The following is a 20,071-nucleotide window of genomic DNA, read 5'->3' as shown; positions in this document are numbered from 1 at the left end:
TCATGCAACAGAGAGAATAAAACATCACTCTGTGTAGACTCCTACTCTGGTTAATAACAAACCTGTTAATATAAATTATATGACCTTGGTTACAATTGACTGTTTCCCCTGCACAGGTTGTCTGACACATTTCACCAGGTGTCTTTTTATACTTCAATGTAAAAATAAGAGAAGTCTGAAACAAAACAGAAAAGGACCTGGAGGTGATTAATTATGAGTCTAAATATTAAGCTTCAATATTGAAATACAGAACAATGAATTGTCATGGTGTTTCTCACTTTACACCAGTAGGGGGCGACAGAGACAACACAATACATGCAGGTTCCCTGTCAATGAGGACATATTGGTAACACCCTATAAGTGATGCATAAGGGATGCATGATAAGTGATGTTATTTTTAAATGAGAATTTCTCAATACTGACTGCAAAACAGGTGATACTTCCAATCTTCCATTTTTATGTCAGAGATAAAAACACTGAAATAAAACACAACACCACATTAAGGTTTAGAAGGAAAAAAAACAATATAAAAAAACATGTCCTTCTTTATTGATAATTTTAACATTTTTTTATATATCAAAACCTCTACAAGCACTTTTGTTGATGCTAGCTTGCTGTACATGTTTTCATCTTTCGCTGGTTCTACAAGGCAGCACTGCTACATGTGTGGAAGTTGAGATAACAGAGGAGCAGTGGCCTAAGTGCTGGTTTCGTGAGCAAACACACAAAACAAGAAAAAAACAGCAACCAAAAAAAAAATAAAGAAAAGTCAAGTTCCAGTAATGTTTTTTTGGGGGGGGCACGGCAGGGGGAGTCTTTCTTTAGATTGTTCAGCGCTCCATTTGTCTTATTCAGCCCGAAACCAACGAGTGGTATAAACAACTCTGGAAGAGATTAGGAGGATAAAAAAAACAATCTGTTGGTCTGGATGGTCTCTTCTCAGACCCCAGGTGTTATGTATGCAGATAGGCAGGACAGACGGAGGGGTGAGGCTCCAGGCACAGACAGGAGAGGCTAATCTGGATTGTCCTCCCCCTCCCTCTGCCACCCGCTGTCCCTTTCCCTCCTCTTTCTGCTCTCCCTACGCCAACCTGTTGCGCTTTAGTGTCACTGGGTGGCGTGGTCCCCCAGCTCTGTAAAGCTGGTGGAGTGGCTAGGCTTGGTGGAGTGCTCCTCTGGACCGGGGGCTCTTTGTCGCGGAGGCAGTGTGGAACACCGAGCTTTGCCTCGGGATCGAGGCTGCTGAGGTGGAGGGCCTTTCAGTGCAAATAGTTCACTGGGGGCTTTGGGCCGTTGGGCTGGAGGGGACGTGGTGGGGTTGGTGGATGAAGGTGATACCGGTGTGTGTGGAGGAGTAAATGGGTTGGATGAGGCTGATAATGAGGAGTCAAGAGGAAAGAGGGGGGTGAGCGTGGCTGTCTGATTGAACCTGGTGAGGCTGGTGGAGTGGCTGGGCCGTGGCAGGCTGAAACAAGTCTCGGCCCCTCTGTGGCGGGAAGGCAGGGTGGAGCAGCGGGCCTTTGCCCTTGAGCCTGGCTCTCTGGGAGGAGGAGGAGGAGCAATAAGCGAGAAGAGCCTCGTGTCAACACTCGATTCTGTTAGTCCTGCCGTTGAGCCCTTCAGACTTTGGGTCGAGCCCGCGTGAGATGACGGATTCGATGGAGGCTCGTGGTCTTTCTGGACTTCCTGTTTGGAGCCTGAGCGAGGAAATTCTGCATTTAGAGTGACGCTCAATGATGGTTCCTCATCTGCATGACAAGAAAAAAACGCAGATTAGTGTTGAGACACGGATAGTACGACATCACATTGAAGACAACAGATGAATTCAGTTTTCTCCTCTTACCCAGCAGGCCCAGTTCCATCATTAAATCGTCCAGATTGAAATGCTCGTCCACAGCCGTCTCCACTTCCACTTCCTTTTCTTCCTCCTTTCTTTCTGTTTCTTCCTCTTCTTCTTTTTCTTCTCCCCCCTCTTGCTCAATATCTGCCTTTCCTTCTTCTCCTTTTAGTTCTCCCTCTTCCACTTTTTGTTCGCTCTCCACCTCCTCAACTTTTTCTTCTTCTTCTCCTTCACCTCCTCGTTCTTCCTGTTCATCGTCTTCAACATCTTTGAACATCTTTTCAGCCTCCGGATCACCATCACTTGTTCTTCTGAGTACATCCAGACTGAGAACATCTCCCTCCTCCTCCTCGTCCTCCTCCTGCTCTTTCTCCTGCTCTTTCTCCTGCTCCTCCTGTTCATCTGGTGGTTCCTCCACCACAATGTCTATGGTGCTGGTGGGGACGCAGGTTACAGATGGTCTTGGAGAGAGAAATTTGGCACTTGCTTCTTGGTCTTGATTCAGCAAAAACTCCATCAGCATCATGTTCTCTTTCTTCAACTGATCCCGCAGCGATCGTGGTACGTCTGGGACCATCCAGGCAACCAACATGCTGAGGAACATGGCGAGGTTCTGTCGGGAAAAGATGATTAAACCTTTTATTCTGCAATGTATTATTGAAATTCACAAGAGTGTGCTTTCAGTTAATGCTTCCTATTTGTACAGCAGACACTGTTTTTTTTTTTGGATCAGAGGATATCTACTTTTAGGGGAGTAATTGGTTCTTACAATCCACCTGGTCCATAGAAATCCACTGATCCAGAGTCAGGTCAATATCGACCTTGTTATACTGACTGGGCGTCAGGGACCGACATAACTGATTCAGATCTGTCGTATGGATTCACTTTGTCAATGGCAAAGCTTTCCATCAGCATTTACTGTATCCTCAAACACACCCAGTCACTGCAGTTTCCAGATTTTTTAGTGCCACTATAATCCCTGAAGTTATTACATAAAAATAATCCCAATATGTTCCACAGAGGGAAGTATACAGATTTCAAATTTGGGATAAAAAAAAAAATTATATCAAGAATCAGTATAAGCAGATAATCTAGGTTCAGATGTATGATATCTTTAAGAGGACCAGAGCGTCCCTACTATCTATTACACTAAATTAATGTTAACTTAATACCCGCAATAAGTGCAGACAAAGGGAAAGAATTTGTGAAAAGGCAATTCAAAAATGATAGGTCTCCTGATTGCTTTTCTGAAAGACAACATAATAAGCAGCACACCTGCCATTAAAGAAACCCTGGTTAATATATTAGAGAAAGAAATAATTGGAAATCGGACAATTTAAAAAAAAACTGATATTAATATAAACACATTCTTTTTAATACCTGGAAGAAAATGACAAAGACAAGTTTTGCTGCCAGCGTGGACCAGTACTCTTTAGAGAAGCTGTAAGGGTCTGCCTCCCACGGTGCGTCTCTGTAGTCCTTATATCTGAAAAACACAGACACTAAGAGTGTTAGTCGGGAGGAACTTTGAATGCATGAGTGAACATTGCTATGGCATGGTAATTCTTGGAAAGATTAGTCTCAGTAAAATCCCTGCTATAAATGACATTTTACACTTTCTGAAAAGTCCTGGACAAGTTTTGTATTTAGATAAAGTAAGAGGTAATCTGCAGGGCTCAAGGATTTAAAGGAAATCCAGGTATGTCAAGGTCAAGATAGTCACTCTGACCTGCACATGGAGATGGTGGTGGGTGGCGCAGTGCCCGGTGGAAAGTTGCTGACATTAAAGTAGGCCAGTGAGTGCTCGGTGTATCCATCCATAGTGCCATTCACACTGTACATGTACTGGTAAATCATCCGTGGGACAAACTCCGATGTGAAGGAGATGACAAATGCCTGAGAGGACGAATAAGAAGTGGAAATGACGAAACTGTTCAACATAAAAGTTACTGCAGGGACATGATATAGATGCTTATTATCAATTACATACTATATCTAACACAACTACATACATGTCAACAACATTTTACAAAATATCTTATACATCCTCTTGAATTTAAGTCTTTATTTTTTGACTATGTAACAGTCATTTTCTATATCCCTGTGGCCACACATTGATGTTTAGAAATTAGCTTAGCTTCTTGAGCTCATCAGAGATAAAGGGGATGTTTTTCTTGTTTTTTTCTTGTTGTTCTTTAAGAAGGATTTTTGTGTTTTAAGGACTGGCTATTTTCATTAACGCACTTGTAACTGTTTTAAATGATCTCAGTGGTTTTCTGAGTGTTTCATGTGTTTTTGCTTGTTTTACTGTGCTTGTAATCTCGACGGCATTGGAAATGAGGGAAACGTCGGTGTCTTTTTCGAGACTGAATAAAGGTTTGAAAAAAAATGAACACAACAGTGGGGGGAAAAAAAATGTGCATTTGTTAATGCTTATAATCAAACTATCCATCCAATTCTCTCAAAACGCTCCAGCTAGTTTAAAAAATGTCACATGCGTACTGATAAGACCCGTGGGAGACAAATCATATTGAATTCATAATTAATTCCTTCAACTATCTCACTAATCTCCTTTGGAACAATCTTTCAGCTTAAGTGTGGGAGGCAGCAATCCTCTATATTTAAAGGTAAGTCTAACACTGTGCTTTTTAATCAGACATTTAGTAAGGGTTGGCTCAGGCTCGCCTTACTCCAGCTCCTAATAATGCAGCAAAAGGGTTTAGACTGCCAGAGGAACTGAGTGTAAATCATCACAGGATTTGTTGTTGTTTTGGGCTTTAGAAATAAAATACTCTGATACTTTAATACTTTCATAATCACTACCATACACCACAGGAAACAGTTCACAGCTTAAGCGGGACAACATTTTACCCAGAGTCATTGAGGAAGACTAAGACATATATCTAAAGATACCCTGGGAGATTTGTCACCGCTGGATGCACTACAGAGTGCCTGTTTTGTGACACCATATAAAAAACTGCCACTTTCTTTCTGCTATATCACTGTGTGTCATCGGCTGTAACACACAAAAGCATGTGGCAAAGAAGAAACAGAGTCAAGATAAATGAAGACTGTCAGCTACTGAGCACAAATACATTGATGCCAATTAATAAAAACACGACGCAAAGTTTCAAGATGAGAGAAAATGCATTCAGTGTGTTTGTTCGACCTCAATTATCCACGAGTATTAGAAAAAGTTCATGTAAACTAGAGCCTGACCGATTAATTTGCCAACCAATAATACCGGCTGATATTTGCACATCACTTGACTATCGGCTAATTTTAAGTGCTAAAACAAGTAGGCTTATTCAATTTTATTTGTATTATTTCATTTTATATAGTTTATGTTTACAATTGTTAATTTAGGGGTTCAGTGCATTGTTGTTATTCTGGCCAATAAAGACTTTTGTTCAACTGTAAGAAAAAAAATATTTTCCTCATTAAATGTATTTTTCACAAGTGTTTGATAACTGCATTTGAGGGATCAACGCAATAAATGTGTTTCTCTATCTCTCTATCTTCGATCTCTAAAGATCTCTAAAGAGCTCTAAAGATCGAAGATAGATCTAAGAAAGATATCGGCCCTTATATCGGTATCGGAATTTTTTTTCCTCCCCAATCAATATCGGTATCGGCCTCAAAAATCCAATATCGGTCCGGTCCTGCCGTAAACATTTCTTTTAAGTTTATCTATTAAAAACATCCTGTTTGAAAAGTAAAATGGTTGTATTGAAAACGAAAAGATAAACAATCATTGATCATTTTTAAATACATACATATACAAACTTTAGAAAGACATTCTCCAGCAGAGTTCAAAGGATATGATCAGAATAGACATACACACTCATTCACACACACTTACATTGGTTATGACAGAGAACTTGCTGATTCCACAGAGAATTTTGTACCAAACCCCTGAAGCGAGCATGTTCATGCAAAGAGAAAAAGAGAGCAAGGGAAGTGTGGCCAATCATGTGATTGTGTGTGTGTGTGTGTGTGTGTGTGTGTGTGTGTGCGCGTGTGTGTAGTTGTGTAAAGGAAAGTGACAAACAGACAAACATGAAGACAAAAAGATGGAAAAAAAACAGAGGGGCAGAGTGGAGGAGAGGAAAAGAAAGCCATTGTTAAAAGTTGAAAGAAAGCTTGTATCACATCCACACAGAGACTGATAAGAGTCGACATGCTCATGCCTGATCTGTACCTATGTCTTTACACCTCACAGCATCAGGCCGCTGGATCTCAGTGACAAATTTTGCAGCATCGAGACGGATCTCGATGATGTTGTTGAGCAGAGCGAATGCCGGCGCCAGTGGGAAAGAGGCGACGAAAAGAGACACAAACCCGTACTGGATCACTGTGAATATTTAAACACAGGTGGAAACAGAAATGGTTTAAAACATGAAATGTATTATCTAAGCATTGAGAGGTTTCATGAGTCAAAAGGCTTGGGAGAGAGGCTCACTCATTTCCATGTACTCTGGGGTCACTCCTTCGTACGGTTCAAGGATGATATCTTTGTCAAATTGTTGCTTTGGTCTCTTCTCTTCTTCATCATCCTCATCTGCTTCTCTTTTCTTTCCTTTATTCTCCTGTATTGTTCTGTACATTTTTTTCAGCTTACTGCAAAGCAACAAAGGGAAGTGTTGCAGTGAAGATAGCAAGGGACTGGACAGTTTTGTGAGAAATGTTTGCAATTAAGTTCATCAAAATAAACTGACGGTATGAGAACTTCGAACACATTGTTCTGGATGAGCTGCTTTCCGAGCATGATCATGCTGAGCTGGATGCACAACTCAATGAGGCAGCCCGGTGGAGCACACTGTGGGACAGAAAACACACACCTCATCAAGCAGATGCACATTTTACTGTAAACAATCAAAGACACTAAGTGTAACAGAAACTACCTCCTCCATGCGATAGTCCCCAAAGACGTAAACATAATCGCCAGGCCGCCCAGCAAACCTGCAGGATGAGAGGATAGAGGCCACATGATCAGGAATAAGAAGAAAAGAAAATGTTTTCAGTGCTGTTGTACTTTATAAAAGACACACACCTGCCCTTAAAGAAGGCAACGTAGAAAATAGGTGCAAAGGCGTTCATGGACTTGAGAAAGAAAGACTTAAAGATCAGCCTCTCTTGAAACTCTTCCTTTGTCTTTGGCAGTTCTGTAGGAAAGGAGACACAATATTTTAAACACACTGTGATACACACCTGGTCATGTTTAATTCCCCCCCCCCCCATTAGAAACTTGTGCTTCCTTAATCAGCAACTTTGCCTTTTATGTTAAAAGCACTTGACTTGTATTGTTTTACAGTTTATTTTATCCTTCAATGTTTTTAAAACAGAACAAGTGATTCTGTGGCTTTTTGTTTGTTTTGTTGAGATATTTCTGTCTAAAAACAAAAACATCCCCAAAGAGTTTTCCTTAACATTCAAAGGATTGGATGAAGAGAAGAATATCTAAAATGAACCATATTGTTTTTTTTGTTTTTTTTTTTAGATTTCTTTCTTGAAACATTAATTGGAGAACAGAAAAATAAATGTGATTGATAATTACAGAAATCGTTTTTGTAATCCGTCTTATTGTCTACAGTATAATGCAATGCTATGTGATGATTTTTTGTATTTTTTTGGTGCCCTTTTTATATTTGAGAAATTTTGTTCTATTTCATTTAGATGAACGTAAAAAATCTTAAAGGTACAGTACCATCTACAAACCTTTAAAACATAATTAATCAACCCAATAGCAGGCATTTCTTTGATTCAACCTTAAACAAAATGTTGCCACTTCTAATCTCCAGTTAAAACATCCGGGTACTCATTTGTTCAGCCACAACACAGAAGCTGTTAGCTAACATTACAAGTCATAAGGCCTCCTTATTTGATGCTTTACTTCATAACAGAATTGAATCAAAAATACCCAGCTCGGTCAGCCACTCAGCGATTGCTCCATAGACCTCCTCCAGCACCAAAACAATAAGCATGTTCAGGATGATGCCTGTGGTGGTGACAGTCATCCTCACGCTGGCCTTGGCGTCGTGATCGGGGTTCATGGACCACACGGTTAACATGCAGATACGGTAAACTGCCACCCCGACCACAGCCGAGAAGGTTACGAAGATCTAGAGCACACACAACAACATCATACAGTTAGAGGACCAACAACTCTGGTGTATTTGTTTTTCTTCTTTCATTTCTGCTGGATGAAAGTATGTTCTTTTTATTATTATTTTCTAGTTATAGCGTTTACAATTTTCCCAGTCTGTCATCTATTGTATTCTTGCTGTGATCTATTGTACTTAAATATGTGGAATAATCTGAATTAACATACTAAATGAAACATGATCTATGCCCCTAATTAAGATGAGGAAATAATGGATTTATTATATGACACAGTGAGGATAAATGATTTTGAAAAGACAGAAGGAAACGCCTGGTTTACCATCGTAAAATATGATCATAATCTGAATGTTGTGTGATTAGCTGGAGGTTAGAAAATAGACTAGAGTAGAGTAGAAATGCAGTACCAGTAGTAGTAAGGTGGACACATTGATGAGTAAACCTGACAGGTGATCCTCAATATCCAGAGACTCCGGCTCTCGCTGTGCAGAAAAAAATATTCATATTAATTTGATAAATTTAAAAAAATAAAAAATACACATTACATTGTGAAATCAGTGAATACATGCACAGTAATGTAATGTGTAGTAATCCTTAGCACATGTTTTGCCCACACATTATGTTTACTGTCTGAGAGGTGTAAGTGTGTCGTCTCAAAGGACAGATATCCCCTCCCCTCCTTCCTCTCTTCTCCTTGTTTCTCTCTCCATCCGTAATCTGGGCTAATCTCAGGCAGGTAAGCAGCTTTGGACTCAACCACCCCACTGTTGGTGGGGGGGGGTTTCCTTTTCATGGGCTAACATAAATTGAAACAGACAGAGATTCTATTACGTCCTAATATCTGATCATTTTTCAAAATCGTTCTTGAAACCTTTATGTCCATAAAAACTTTAACTTGTATTTTAAAATAATTACATTTTAGTCTCTAATAACGTTTCTGTAATCAAAGAAAAGCTAGACAGGCAGTCATATTTTGTCATGCAGTGACAGTTGTTCACCTTCGCCATGTGTTAGAAAGGCTGTGCATCTGCGCGTTTGCTAATGAACAAGTTTAAATCCCCCACCCAACCCCTCCCCCCACCAAACCCCCTGCAACTCTGTTCGCATGATGTCCCATCCCAGAAAGCGATGATACCTGGGAGGACAGCATCTGATCCGTTTCTCCATCCACACCAGGCACCGCTTGACTCATCTGCGTCACAATAAAAACACAGATTTAGACAGATTGTCAGTAAAATTCTGGAATTTATTTCTAAGTGCAGTTTTCTGTAATAAGTCCTAGAAATGTGATTCAAACACACAAATAAAACGATACCTTCTTCTTAGACATTGCTTTCATCTTAGCTTTTTTCTCCTTCAGAGCCTCTTCATATTCAGGCCTCAGCTCCTCCTGCAGCACACACACACACTTGTTACATTTGGTCATGAACACAAACACCAAAACAAAAGACTTTGTAACACATTTTTAAATGAACAAACAAAACAACATTGCAGCTAAAGGAATCAATGTCCAGAATTGACCTTTGTTTAACCGGAAAACCTCGATGAGATCAAAAGTCTCTTTTCCAAAGTGTCCTGGCCAATACAGGCAGCAGCACAGTTAAAGTTTCTGACACAACGAGCAGCCATACATAAAAACATAATATAAGATACATAATTGTGATACTTTCAAAAACTAACAAACTAACAAATTAAAACCACAAATACATTTCAAGATCACCCACAATCATTAAGATATCTGGCAGAACATCCACACCTAGATGTGTCTGCCTCCAAGTCATTTAGCATTCACTTATAATCATCCAATGAGAGCTGCTCATTAAGTTTCAGGTCTCTGGTACTCCAGGATAAAGTCAGAGACGTCATACCAAAAGCCCTAAGAGGTGATAGCCTATAAGGTGTCATGTTTCCAAAAGAAATTCAGATATTTCAAAAAGGGAGCAGACCTGTAATGTTCTTTTTGTTCACAGGAAGAGAATATTCATCACAGTGTAAACCTGGTCTTCTAGCTTCCAGCTAATCTATTTCTTGTAAATATTTCTTGCACTTATTGCTTGATATCTTACTTACTTACATTCCTATTTTAGTAATATTTGATTGTATGTAACTATTTCTATTGCAATATTGTGTTTAGAGCAACTGTAACGACCAGATTTCCCTCTGGGATTACTAAAGTATTTCTGATTCTGATTCTCACGGACAGCTCAGTTTCTGACTCTTATTTTAAAAGTGAAGAGTAAGTGTGCAGAAAATGTGACCAACTGAAGAAATAAGTTATATTTAAATGCCTTTAAAAAAAAGTGTTTTCTTTAGGTGATCTTAAACAGCTTATAAATATACCAATAAATACAATTACTAAAAAAATACAGCTTAAAAAAAAACAGATTACACAGTATTAATGTGGGTAAGGATTTAGACACAATGCCCACCTGCTTCCGGTCCTTCAGGCCGCAGAGACAGAGATAAACAGGACAGAAACACACAAAGAGAAACGAGTGTTAGGCTTGAAGTGTTTATGTTAACGACCATGCTGTGTCATTTCATCCAGTAAGCACAGTGCTTTACCAACACACCAATCCCATTACAGCTCCTTAGAGGGGCAAAGAGTCATGTTAATACATGTATGCATGGGTGACCAGCTATATATGTGTGTGTGTGTGTGTGTGTGTGTTGGGTGGCTCGTAAAGTGTTTAATGATAATCTGTGAGGTGAATTCTTGACCTCTGACTGTCGTCTTTTCAGGGTGACACTGCCACCCTAACTCACCTTGAATCAAAAAACAAACAAATAATTGCTTTTACCTCCTCGTCCTCCAAGCTGGTCAGATCCCACGTATGTTTCAGACACATCTCTCGCCTCTTCCAGTGCTCGAGGAAACAGGCGGCTTCAAGACAATACAGAAAAGGACTATGTTAGAAATCATTGGTTGTTTAAAAAGAATCAGACCTTTGATTGAGCTTTTTTGTCAGACAAGAAAGAAAAACATATTTTTTCTCAGAAACAGAGTGAGGATGAATTTCTCCTTGTTTAACAGCTGCCCTCTCTAAGCACACGAGCCAAACACTTAATTTGAATTTCTAAAAGTTAAGATCTGTTGTCAGATATCACATAAAACAAAAATGATTGTGCCCACTATGTCCTAGTCTAGCGAAATATAATTGCAAAAATCTTGTGTGAAAAATGCATTAGAACATATAGTTACCCCACAGGGACATAAAAATTGCAAAGAGGGTCGTGGCTCCGTTGTCAAACAGGTATGATGCTCGGGACAGAGAGCAAACAGTGCTCAGCTGCCAGTAGTCACAGACGCCATCACACAGCGGACACATGGTTATGTTCAGGTTGTCATCACATGTCTCCTGGCTGGAATAAACATTTTAAAACAAACATAGAGAGTTAACTAAACCCCAAGCATAATGATTAAATAACCCTGAGAAGCATTTGTAAGTCTGAAGAGTTGGTGTCAGCCTACCTTGGCACATTGGCATCCACAGTGAAGAGGCCGTACAGGAAGACAATGATGCCAAGTACAGAGGGAGGGATGAGGAGCTGAGTATAAACACCCAGCCAGGCAAAGTAAAACCCAATCTGCTCTCCAAAGTACTTCCTGTTAAATGAAAAGCAATGGGTCAACTAGCTGCCCTGGTTTAATAATGTGTCAACGCTATCTTTTTGGTTCCACCTAAATTTGAAGGAATTTCCATTGCTATCTAATTGGTCCATGTTAAGTAGCTGCCTAGAGGGCAAATAAACCATCTCTTCTTCTTTATAACACAATCTATCTACTGTACATGTTCCATTTTGACATATTAAATATCAGAAAAAATGAATGGAACAACAGAAAAACACTCCCTTGTTCTTCAGACTGGACAGCCTTTCTTTTTTTAACTTAACTTAACTCTATTAAGCACCCTCAGACTAAACTATCTACAAAGCAAGTCAAGGATTTACACATAAGTTATTATCATTTCAAAATAAAAATATCCAGAGCACATCATGACACATTTATGGAGTAGTAATCTTTGAACAGTCACAACAAACTTGACATATTCAGCCCCACTAGTAAATCTATGTCAATAGCAAAACAAAAAACCATCAGTCTATCAGTTCAGTCCAACACTTTCTGTTTTAATTAGTATGTGTTTCCTGTATTTTAACTGTATTGATTTGTACAGCACTTTGATTTAAAGCACTTTATAAATAAATGTATTATTATTAGAGGTTAGTGGATGTGAGTCAGTACCTGATATGGTCCACAGGCTGATATTTATGCATAACTCCATAGTTAGCCCATTCTTCATGTAGGAGCTGAAGGACAAGCAACACAATAACACAGCTCATTAGCAACATAAGCTGTTAATCATATCATTAGGATACACAGTCAGACTGAACACACGTGGTGTCGATGCAATGTCGTCAAAAACAAACAAGCAGCTTTGTAGAACTAAAATACTACGGCAACGAGGCTAGTGTCAATAAACACCACCTGATATATAATACAGATGAAGTACTCTGATATTTAATTAGTTTGACTTGTACTGTAACTTGTAAAAGATTTTTCTATCCCATTAATCAACACGTCATTAGAAGCCACTCACCTGTCTGTCATTACGCTGATCTTTTCTTCCTCTTCTTGTGAAGGACCCCTTAAGAGAAAAAAAACAAGACAGGATCTTTAGTTTGGATAGAAAGCCTCATATTATGGCATGTTGTGTTTTCTTTAAACATTGAAGTCAATACTGCAAATATATTGACTAAACTGCCTCATATGGTTCAATCAAGTTTTAATAAATGCATTATGACATGAAACACAGACAGGCGGTGCTTGTCTGGTAGAGTGTCTTCTGTTATACTCACATCATGAAGAGGGAAGGCAGATTCATAGACACCCTGAGACAATAATGAGTTCATGCCTTGTGACACAAAGAGGAGGGGTAACACAGCATCACAGAAACGCTCAGCATATGGACACGGGAAGAATAAGACTTAGACTGACAGCATGCATATGAACCACATATGAGTGAATGAAACAACAGATAGAGTTAGAGCTTACCAGTGGTTTGGCAGGTTTGTCTGCAGGTGATGCGTGATATAATCTCAGCCACCTAGACTCAAACAAAAAGCAAAGTCCAAAATATGACGTGTGCTCAGGTGAACAAAAAAATCTCATGACAGAAATTTAGTGGATGTTCATTTCCTGACTCACTATTCTGCTGCGTGTTGAATTGTCAAACACCGTGTCTGTCGACTTGATGTCGTACCTGCGGGACATGACGAGAGCGGTCACAAACCTGCTGTTCATTTCTGACACTGTGTGTGTGTGTATAAGTGTGTGAGAGTTTAGCGACTCACAGGTGGAGTTTGTCTCTGATGAAAGGGTATTTAAGGGTTTTTGTGTCTCTCTGGATGTCAAAGTCGGGGACGTCTGGTTGAAACGGTGTGTTCAGTGTCGTCATAATGGAATCCCAGACTCCGGCAAAGCCTGTCGGTTTCCGCAATTCAAACTTCTGCTCAATGAAACAAAACAGTGCACTATGTCACATTTATCACACAAAATATCCGTCCTAAACCTATTCATGGCATGCAATTGATTTCTGACATACAAACTCCTTAGTCTTAAAATGCTCATATGATACCAGGATGTGTGATTGACTGTGAAAAAACAACGCTGACCTTTTTCACAGCAACTTTGATTTTCTGAAGCTCTGCTTCTCGGCTGAGTATTGGCCACGGGATGTGCAGCCGAAGAAACCGAAGACTGTTTAACCTCTGCACAAGAAAAAAACAAAACACAGAGATAAAAATGGAATAAGAAACATTACATGTACTACTAGTAACTACAGTATACTACCTAGCATAGCTTCACAACATCAATCAGATGTATCGTCCAGATACGGATAACAAGAGGAGGAATATGTTTCATAATTACTCCTGGCCTAATTGTAGGAGATTAATTGTCAGCCTGTCTTCCCTACTCCATTTGTCTTTGCATTTAACTGCTCCTGCTCCTTGTCCCGAGGCCACCAGATGAGCCTTCTCTAAACCTGTAAGTATGCTACTTTGTGTTATAATGAGGCTTTTTTGTGTGGAATCCCATTATTTCAAGCCCTGAACCATCCAAATCCTCCAGAGTATAGGACATGAGGGCCGATCATTATGACCCCATGGGAGAGGTGCATGAAAGCCTCTGCAATAGTACCAATTATCAATTTGGATCATGAGAAAATTGACGAGCTATTATCCTGCTTCCGCTAATGCCATTACTGTCATCATTGCTGTCATCATGACATTGGTGCAGGTCAGATACCAGAGTTCATGTCGTAACAGCACCTGCTGCTGTGTGATACCATCCTCTACCAGCAGTTTTTCTACATCATTGTCAGGCTACTGAAGTCCTGATCAGAAATGAAAGTATTGAGGCAAACCTGGCGAATTTAGATACAACCAAAATGACTTTACAATATTGAAAAAGAGATGTGTTTTGATTGAAAGTTGATAAATTCATAGTCTGTCTAAAGAATGAGATTGTAAAAAACTAATATAGACTCTCCTGTCTGTGCAAATAAACTTCACATTTTAGGTTTTCTATGTGTTTTCCACGTGTGTTTTGATATGTTAGTGATTGTCTGGGATTTTGTTTTTGTCTGTGTATACCGTTGTGTGGGATTGTGTGTGTTGTGTATTTTGGCAGAGGATTAGGACTGTGACCGTAAGTGTGAAGCCAAAAGCCAGATTATAGGGCCTTATTAGAGAGAGTGATCCACTGCTCGGAAGTGTGCTAGCTGACACATGAAGTTGAATGAGGGGGGCGGATGGGGGGGGGGTTGAATGCTGGGTTGGATGTTTCATTGAATGGGTCAAAGATGGCGCTCAGTCTTGTCTAATTGTTCTGTATCAGTTTGTGGGCTTGCTTGAGCTACAAAATTGAAAAGTCATTCTTGAAACTATTAATCGAAAATAAAACCATCATGACCCACTGATGTTAATAAGTTCTCTCTTTAATTAGAGGTCAGCCATGTTCCTCTGCTTCAGGAGACAGACTAAGTCTTATCCTTAACCTGTATGGCAGTCATCCAATCCAATGGCTTTGTAGTCACATGACCTTAGGACGCCATCTGACCCAAAATTGTCAATTGAAGTGTACACGAGATTAAAGAAAAAAAGAATCACCTTGAAAGCACTGTAAAAGCAGACACAAACAAACCTCTTTGTCACGCTCAATCTGCAGTCCGGCTTCCAGTAGATTCGTTTCAAACTCCTCCCTCATTACGGCCTTTTCCTCCTCTGTCAGCTTCGACTCCTCCAGGTCTATTGCAGCCGGACCTACCTCCCCAGACTCCACATCAAATCGGCTTATAATTGGTATCGGCATTGGTATACTCCCATTGGATGCAATGGAAAGGCGCGGCTTGGATGCTCGCCTTTTTTTGTATTTGTAGCAAAGGACGTAGTCCACTTTTCTTTTTCCATCAGCAAAGTAAAGCCCAGGGCCGAGTTCGATGCCGGACTCCTAAAAAAGATCGCACACAGGTCATTGTTGTAGGAAGTGGTGAGGCTTACATGCAAACATTTAGGAACAACTTAGGGGTCATTTCAGTTGATATAGAGCTGTCATATTACTTCAGTATGATTACACTACTAGATGTGAATGTTTAAGTTAAGAAGAGACCATACTGGAGGCGGGGTGTCGTTGTTTGCAGGGAAGTTGACAGTGCCTCCATTAGAGGCTTCAAGCCCGAGCCCGGATATTGATCGGGCCAATGAAACCAGCTTTGCTGAGTGAATGGACGATGTCTCACTCATCTCTGTGGTGACAGGCAGATGTTCTTTTCCGCCTCATCCCTCTGGTGGTTTAGAAAAGAAAAAAACAGGACGTTAGAATTTAGAAGTTGTTTGTCTCCCAGTTCTGAAGTGTGAATTTAACTCTTAAATAATACAAACATTGTGTGTGTGTGTGTGTGTGTGTGTGTGTGTGTGTGTGGGGGGGGGGGGGGGGGGGCAGGTCTGAAAAAATGAAAGAAAAATTCCTTTTTCTTTAATGGAAGCTCATTAATGCCACTTGGTTAGAAATAACATACGTCAACGTTTTTCTCATAATTATGATTTATAAACTTAGGTAAAGGGTTGTGAATCATTTTCAGAATATACCACAACATGTTTCAATATATTAACATACTGTACATATATTGCACTTTATTTAATTGACAGGTTTTTGGAATAACAATAAATATATATTAAGAGCTGATTGCGATTATTATATAATCAACTCTTGCAGGTCAATTTTAGGTTGATTTAAAAAAAAAAAATGTCCTGTTTTGAAAATCACTCAGTAGTGGCTGTTTTAGACTGACGGATCAACTGTGATCCAAAGTTAAGCTGCCTCATCTCTTTTTTTTACCCAAATGAAGCTGTAGGCACAGATTAAGCTCCGGATGGAATCCAAGCTGCACAGTTTACAATCTGCTGAGGTAATTTTATCACTGGGCGCATTCTTTAGAGATAAAGACTGAAGCGTTGAGAGTCAACTGAGTTGTTAAATCTCACACCACTCAAAGACGATTACATTGAACAGAAATTAAATATGGACCAATTTCATTCCATTTTAATGCAAAACTGATTAATAGCAAATGTAGTTTTTTCTTTTTTTTTTTTGCATATTATTTATTCAACTGTAACTGGATATTCATACAATACTTGAAACAGTATTCAGTTTCATTTCAAATTAAAAACAAGAAAGGTCTGTAGATGTTATATCTCATGGTTGCAGTAAACAAATTTCAAAATGTGTAGATACTCTTCTTTAAGTCCTTTCTATAAGGAGTTGATCAACAAAATAATTCATGTATGCACGGGTTGTCAATCTAAGCAATGAAGATGTTCAGGATCTAGGGCTGTTCCTGATCAGGTGGCAACACATTTGAGACATTTAGTGCATGGTAATTTTCACTGTAATTAGACTCATGCAGTATTATGTTATTAACCTCTGCGTCATAAAAATCGTTACATCAGTATGTGTTAGTGGGGATGAAAAAGAAACAGGAATAGCTTGTCCTTCCATGACTGTTTCTACCAACAGTCAGGCCGCTTGAGACATAATGAAAATCCATGAGACATGTAAACACACCAACAGCCAAACAAGCGGTGTGTACACAACACATACAGAGGACTTCAGGAGCCAATCCCCTTACATATACGCGCTCACGCCAACGATAATCCCACTTTACCATGTGTTGACAAACTTGGAGCCAAGGTGGAAATGGAGAATATGTCTTTAAGAGTTCAGTAGGTCATACAGAGGTTATTTAAACTGTTCGGATACATCAGATCAGTGTTTCCACCTAAACGCTGGCATGTAAACATCTGTAAACCAAATTTGACTTGTGAGCCATTGTCCCTTTTGAAGACTTACAATCGATATAAATCAGGAGCAATGAAACCACATAGATGGATGAAAGAAGCCAGATAGCTGATTAGATGAATTACAAAAGTGTTTTAAAGCTATACAAAGCACTGCATAACATAATTTCTAATTTGGCTTTAGTTGGAGAAACTCTGAGTTTTTTTTATGTCATATGCTGTAACTACTTGCTCCATGTGTGGTGCAGAAGTTACTTATCTTAATAAATCTAATGTTTTTTCCCCCTTATATTGAATTTTTATTGTACACATGCTAATCAATATGGATGCGATCTTTGCAGGTACCTTTACTGAGCATCTGTCATATGATCAAAGTAAGACTCTCCTGTTTTTAAAAATGATATTTTTCCTAATATGAACTATCTCTAACAGAGTAATAAAATAATAATAAATAAATAAATAAATAATAAATAAATAAATAAATAAATAAATAAATAAATAAATAAATAAATAAATAAATAAATAAAAAATAATAAATAATAATAAATAAAAAATAATAATAATAAATACTAAAACAACATAGAGACCAGTTTGGACACTGAAGACATCGTGTATATTTTTCTCCATAAAGGCAATTATCTAAAAAATGGCACAATAATTGCACAAGACATCAATGTTTAGGAGTGCGAGTCCTGAACAGCAAACAGGTGCTCTTTGGGGAGGGTGGAATGATACGATGTACCATAATTGGTTTTAGGTTTTCTTTGTTAATCTGGTCTCTTTGTTTAAAACATTTTAAATCTGTATGGTCTGAATACCTTCTAGTTATTTTTTTTTTTTAAAGAGGAAGGAACCTTAAAACCAAAAAACATAGGTATAAAGGATCCAGGTCCAGGCCCTCAGGATGGTTTAAAAAGTACAAAAGGCTTTTAATTAGAGCTAGAACATTTAAAATACACCAACACATATCGGTGTGCGCCTTCTTCAGGGTGCAGTGACACACTGAGACAAAAAGAGGAACCATCTTCCAGGTTTTGTATGTATACCGTTGTGTATTATTTGAGGTTGTGTGTTGATGTTTCTGATATTTGTATGACATCTTATGTTGCTCTCTTGCCCAGGCCTCTCATGAAAGATTATTTATTAACAACCAAACAACACATTTCCAGTATATTTCCCATAGCAAGGAAGAAATTGTTGAGTATAAATGTGCAACAGCTTTGTCAATAACAAATTCTGCAAAGTGTAATATTAGGGACTTGATATGATGGTAAGACAGTATAAACTGCTTCTTTGCACTTAGTAGCTAAATTATGATAACAGTGGGCCACTATTATAGTTACTTTTATTTCCAATAGTAAAGTATGAACTTGTTTTTGTGTACAGATGCATAAACACACGTTTAAACTGCTATGGAATGGATTGCTGTCAGACAACATTTCATTGTATTAACATCTATTTACTTCGATTAATTGCCAATTTATACTATTTGTATACATTTTCAATCCTTGTTTATGTTAGGATAGATTTATCCCAATATCCTTTCCTGTTCACTGTGTAGGTAGGCACAAGATGAGTGCGCATATGCGTCCAGTGTGCGTCTCAGCGTGGGGGCTTAAGGGCCTGTAAGCTTTGCTGACAGCTCAACAGCAGAGGCAGGAGGGTCAGCTGCACCCTCACACCAACATTAACGGGCCAGAGGGCAGCATGGGAGCGGTCTAATGCTGTCCCATTCTAGAACACAGCAGATTACACATCGCTAATTTTAACAGCTGCTCGCCACTTTCTAATGCCACAACAGGAAAAACATAAATCTCAGTCAGAAATGTTAAAAGTCTGGGTTTGAATTCAACTGACTTGCAAAAGAAAAAACTCCCACGCAAACCTGAACACCTTTCTGTGGCCAAGTTTCCATTTAGTAGGTCTAAAGCTTATTAAAAACGCACAGGCTCCATCAGACGAGTGATTGTCATTTTGACTAATTAATCCCCGGGCAGTTGTCAAGGGCTGCTTATTTCACAGTATGTGTTTAATCACACGCGCAACAGCACCCACAGGGTAGGATGGAAAAACAAGCCCCATCATTTTTTTTTTTTTTTTTGCAAGCATCATGAAATTAATTTAGAGGTTTCAGAAATAAAGGCACTGTTTGGGACAGGCTTTGTTTGCAGCGTACCGTACACAACAAGCAGCTACAGTTTACAAATTAGTGAAAACGTGCACAGAGACGTCACCAGCGCTGACAGCAGGGGGGTGAAAATAAGTCAGTTAAAGTGATAAAGGTCAAGTGAATGTTATTGTTTAAGTTCAGGCGGAGGCAAAGTGAAAAAGTGTACTCACCAGAGCTCTTAGGAAAATGCGTTCTTCGCTGTGGAGATGAAAGACAAGACTGCGGATTGTCCACCAGCCTTTGCACCTCGCGCGCTCCCGGAAACCCCCTGGCTTAACACGCGCGCGCACTGAACGGCTAATTCCCCCGACTGTTTCATACGGGACAGAGAGACGGTGTGTTGCACATTATCGATGCATTAGGTGTGCGTGTTTGTTGTGTGGCTGCTCAAGGTTGGGGTAAGTTTTTACCCACTTCAAGAGTGCATCACGTTACATAAGTACTTATGTAAGATCTGTGAAGTATTTAAATCACAGTAAAAAATACAATATTTCCCTCTGTGGTAGTTGGATTGGAATTATAAAGTAGCAGAAATAATTTAAGGAAAGTAACAGTTAAGCCTGAATAAATGAAAAAATATCACT

At 39.2% G+C, this 20,071-nt stretch overlaps 1 protein-coding gene across 1 annotated transcript; it reads right to left on the bottom strand.

Moving 5' to 3' along the window:
• Positions 1-529: 529 nt before the first annotated feature.
• Positions 530-19,793, bottom strand: ano2a (anoctamin 2a). The gene is made up of 28 exons (XM_029279260.2): positions 19,658-19,793; positions 15,635-15,804; positions 15,165-15,470; positions 13,634-13,729; positions 13,313-13,467; positions 13,167-13,221; positions 13,014-13,065; positions 12,818-12,873; positions 12,559-12,606; positions 12,204-12,268; positions 11,433-11,567; positions 11,163-11,323; positions 10,762-10,844; positions 10,390-10,401; positions 9,276-9,350; positions 9,096-9,152; positions 8,368-8,442; positions 7,761-7,962; positions 6,894-7,005; positions 6,745-6,802; positions 6,559-6,659; positions 6,303-6,460; positions 6,042-6,194; positions 5,703-5,755; positions 3,570-3,736; positions 3,221-3,326; positions 1,844-2,453; positions 530-1,748 (listed from the first exon to the last, which is right to left on the bottom strand). The coding sequence occupies exons 2-28, from the start codon at positions 15,761-15,763 to the stop codon at positions 1,108-1,110; spliced, it is 3,921 nt and encodes a 1,306-aa protein (XP_029135093.2). The 5' UTR covers positions 15,764-15,804; positions 19,658-19,793; the 3' UTR covers positions 530-1,107.
• Positions 19,794-20,071: the final 278 nt, after the last annotated feature.

The sequence above is a fragment of the Labrus bergylta genome, chromosome 7, assembly GCF_963930695.1.
Source record: "Labrus bergylta chromosome 7, fLabBer1.1, whole genome shotgun sequence".
Taxonomy (NCBI): domain Eukaryota; kingdom Metazoa; phylum Chordata; class Actinopteri; order Labriformes; family Labridae; genus Labrus; species Labrus bergylta.
The sequence above is the reverse complement of the archived record's forward strand: the minus strand, read 5'-3'. Positions and strand labels throughout refer to the sequence as shown.